At 46.7% G+C, this 4,320-nt stretch overlaps 1 protein-coding gene across 1 annotated transcript in view; it reads right to left on the reverse strand.

Moving 5' to 3' along the window:
- The window catches only part of EDARADD (EDAR-associated death domain), a 66,063-nt gene that overhangs the window by 56,680 nt on the left and 5,063 nt on the right, over positions 1-4,320 (reverse strand). Inside the window, exon 2 of the mRNA XM_008573417.1 lies at positions 345-403. Coding sequence (XP_008571639.1) covers positions 345-403 — 59 coding nt within the window. The remainder of the gene's footprint in view (positions 1-344; positions 404-4,320) is intronic.

The raw sequence follows: 4,320 nt of genomic DNA on the forward strand, positions 1-4,320 counted from the left end.
ATGCTGGGATTAAATGCCATATTAGCGTGTGTCTGTGTGACACATAGGTGGCTCAGGCTGGACCAACAGTATCAAAAATAGACAAGCCGCCAGACCTCACATAAACTAAGAAGATCACTTCTGGTACATGCAAAAACGAGAAAAGAATCTAACCCCATTTTCAGCCTGGAGAAACCCAAAGTTTATTATTGTTACAGGGAATATCGAGATAAAGAAGTTTATCAGAGGAAAATCTCACTTTAGGGTTTCTGATCCTCATGTAAATACTGAGTACTGAAAATGTAAAGAAATTTTTAAAAAGCAAAACAAGAATCATCACCATTAATGCAAAACTTGTGACCTACCGTGTTAAAGGATAAAGTGCTAGGGTCTGTGTCTTCCACAGGCTCCTTTGCCATGTGATCTGTAATAAAAAAAATAAAAACAATTGGTGAGTATTTTCTTTGATTTAAAAGCACAAATGAGTCCTTTGATAACTGTCTGCATATAGATGCAAGCTACTTTAGTCAGGCTGCAGAAAAGGTCACTTTCAACATTAGTGCAGGTTCAGGTTGCATCAAGAAAGAGATGAAGAAACTTTGTAAAAAAACAATCATATTCTAGAACAGGTTACCTATAAATACCTACAAATACTCAGAGTTACAAATAAGCACACATTATGCAGGCATGGTATTAACAATGCTTTTGCATATTGAATTGGACTGAACTTTGGGCAGGAAGGATTTAATTCTGAATTTCTCTTCTTTATGTCCTAGTCTTCGGCAGTTCATTTTTACTAAGCTCCTGGATGTGGTTCATGTGGACTAAGAGAGTCAAAAATACCTCTCAGTATTTAAATCAGACAAAAAGTGATCTTGATTCCTCAATATTTTGCTTCTTATACTTTACCATTTGTTGCATTTAAGGAATTTAATGAGAAAATATAGAAAAAGATAGAGGCCTTAGTCAGGGACACCACTAGGTCAGACAAATTCCTACAAATTAGAAAAAAGCTCCCCCTTTCCAAGATGCTTTACAAAACATCTGCCAGAAAACTGTCTTGATCAATAATCCAATCTGTCTGAATGGAATCTTCTAGACTTGTGCAGTGCGCAACCTGCTAAACCCTACATGGCAGCCAAAGGAAGCCAAGATCCAACGTTCACTTTTTTGTCCAAATTCTGATGAATTATACACTGCACACGAGGCACTAGGTCCTGGGAATGCCTTTGGGGATCCAGATAATCCCAGCATGACAGTTTATTGAGATAACTGTGTTTGTTCTCCCTAGATGTTTCCCTGCTCACAATGTGTCTGGGTTTTCCACATTTCTTTGCTCCACCGGTGTTGGCAAAGCCCAGAGGAGAAGCTAAGCAAAGACAGCATCTCTTTATTTTTGACAGCCTGAGTCACTGAAGAGAAGTGGGGATGTAGGGGGAGGGCTTTTGCTGGTGTCCTCCCATGGAGCGGGGGTGGACATCTGTGCCTCCCAGGAGCGAGGACTGTGCCCTGGTCCCTGGCAGAGCACCGAGGTGCAAGAAGACCACACTGGAGAAAGCATGGAGCAGACCATTCCCTGGGTGGAATACAGTGGAATACAGACTCAAATTTGGATTTCAATTAATGCAAAGAAAATAAAAACCATACTGTGATGCTAATGCCACCCAGGCCAGTTGAGCTGGTAGAACATCGCTGCCCGTGTAGCAGGTAATTATAACAAGAGGCACTCAGCATTAAGACAGGGAAGTGTGGAATGAGATGGCAACACACACGGAGGGCTCACGCCCAGCCTCGGGTGTACCCGGGAGGAGGAGGAATTGATGTCCAAGTCTGAAGGATGAAGTCAGCCAGGAGAAGGGGTCGGGAGGGAAAAGCATTCAGGCAGAGGGAACAGCATAGACAAAGTCCTAGAAATGAAAGAGAANGAAGCATAACCTTGGCAGAGCCTAGAGCAGTGATCTTGGAAAAGCCTAGTGCTGTGACCTTCAAAGAGCCTAGCACTGTGACCTTGGAAGAGCCTAGAAGCATAACCTTCACAGAGCCTACGGCAGTGACCTTGGAAGAGCCTAGTGCTGTGACCTTGGAAGAACTTACTGCCATGACCTTGGGAGAGCCTAATAATGTAACCTTGGCAGAGCCTAGCACTGTGACCTTGGAAGAGCCTAGAAGCATGACCTTGGAAGAGCCTAGTGCTGTGACCTTGGAAGAGCCTAGAAGCATGACCTTGGAAGAGCCTAGCACTGTGACCTTGGAAGAGCCTAGCACTGTGACCTTGGAAGAGCCTAGCACTGTGACCTTGGAAGAGCTTAGCACTGTGACCTTGGAAGAGCCTAGTGCTGTGACCTTGGAAGAGCCTAGCACTGTGATCTTAGATGAGCCTAGAAACATGAACTTGGAAGAGCCTAGCACCATGACCTTGGAAGACACTAGTGCTGTGACTTTGGAGCGGTCATGTAAGCTTTCTGAGCCTTAGGTTCTGTGACATGAGGGGTCCCAGATCTCGGGTTCCTGCATTCACTAGTCATCGTGATCCTGGTCAGGCCATGTTTGGGAACCATGAGGTGGATAAATGTCTACTCGCCTCAGAGTCTGGCTGAGATCTGTGATAGTATTGGGCATGTCTCGGAGGGTGATGAGACTACCAGGAAGATACAGGCAGGGGACAACAGGGCATGCAGGCACTGAGTCTCCTGCTCTGGTCTGCCTCTCTGAGAATACACAGAATTGAAGAAGGGAAGGACAGGTAGAATTCGGGTTTTTTGTTTTCTGGAGCAGGACAACGAGGTGAGCAGGCAATCGGGAAAGGCGTTGTGTGCGGAACCAGTATTTGAGGCGTTTTCAGGTCTTTTCTTATTTTCATAAGTTCTCATGAATGTGTCACTGCAGAGACGCTTGCAGACCCAGGCCCCTGCGTGCCCCATGTGCCGTCTCTGATCCCGCGCCCTCTCCCTGGCAGTCGTTTTAGGTCCCATGAGACCCACTACTTATGTGCTCACAGGTCCCGATTCTCACATGGGTACCTAGGAAGTCATCTGGACGACGGCTGCTCCTGGTTATCTGAGACCCATCTAGGAACAGAAAGTGTCCTCAAGTCTTTCTTGGAGACTTTGGAGCTGCATGTTTACAATGCTACTAGGTATAAAATGGAATCGTTTATTTAGAAGCCTTGAGATGTTTGTTTTTGCAGGTCCCCAGGAACATCGGGCCAGGCTCTGCTATCAGATGGGACAAGGGGCAGGCACAGAGGAGCTAAGGAGGCAAGACTTGTGGCTCCCCCAGGACTGAGTGGGGGGCCCTCCCCTGTCTTGCCTGTTGAGCTTTTCTTCCAAAGCTGCCTTGACTCCCCTGGATTGGGGACACTCAACAAGGTCAAGATCACCCCAAATTAGCTAGCAACTGGCTGGTGGGGATCTCTCTGATGGCAGTGAGAATAATGTTTAATTCCCGTGAGCATCTTCTGGAGAGTTCCTCAAAGGGCCTGAGAGAAACCGGGGGAGCCAGCACAGCAGGGATGCTGGCCAGGGACACCTGGCCTGGCTCTCAGGGCCTCGGGTGGCAGCAGGCTGGGCGGGCCGCACAGTCCTTTGGTTTCTGTAATATTAGGGGGTGCACAGAGAGCCTCTACATCCCATTCCCACTTAGTGGTAGCCACATGGGCAAAAGAGCATCTTCAGGCTGTAAGTCCACAGCATGTTAATCCTAGATAGCCATTAGAGCCCCCACATCCCCAGGGGCTTCTCTGTGCTGCGTGGTTTACACACAGTCTTGGGTAAGCCTTACAGTAACCCTGAGAAAGGTATTAAGTGTTCCGTTTTTACGTATTGGGTGCCCAAGCTCATGGTGTAAGTGAAAGAGCCAGAATTTGTAGCTGGGACTTTCTGGCTGCAAAATCTGCCTGTTTTCCAGTATTATCAGATTCTAGAAGAGGCTCAGGCACTGACCTCCTGACAGACTCTCCTGGGGGGGTCTCTGTGACCAAATTCCCCCTTTTAATATGCATACTGGATTAGAGCCCACTCTAATGACCTCATTTTAACTCAACAACCTCTATTTCCACATAAGACTCTATTTCCAAATAAAGTTACATTCTGAGGTACCAGACCTATCTTTTTTTTGGAGGAGGGAACAATTCAACCCATAACAGTCCACCCTGCGACCCCCCCACCAAATTCATATCCGTCCCATATGCAGAATACATTCGCCCAATCCCAGCATCCCCCAAAGACTCAATCATCTCAGCATCAACTCTAAATCCAAAATCTCACTTATACATTCTCGATTCCAAGACCCACATCTCATCATCCACCAAATGCAAACCTCCCTGGGAGCACATGCACTGCA

Source organism: Galeopterus variegatus, unplaced genomic scaffold, assembly GCF_000696425.1.
Source record: "Galeopterus variegatus unplaced genomic scaffold, G_variegatus-3.0.2 Scaffold915, whole genome shotgun sequence".
In the NCBI taxonomy this organism is placed as follows: Eukaryota; Metazoa; Chordata; class Mammalia; order Dermoptera; family Cynocephalidae; genus Galeopterus; species Galeopterus variegatus.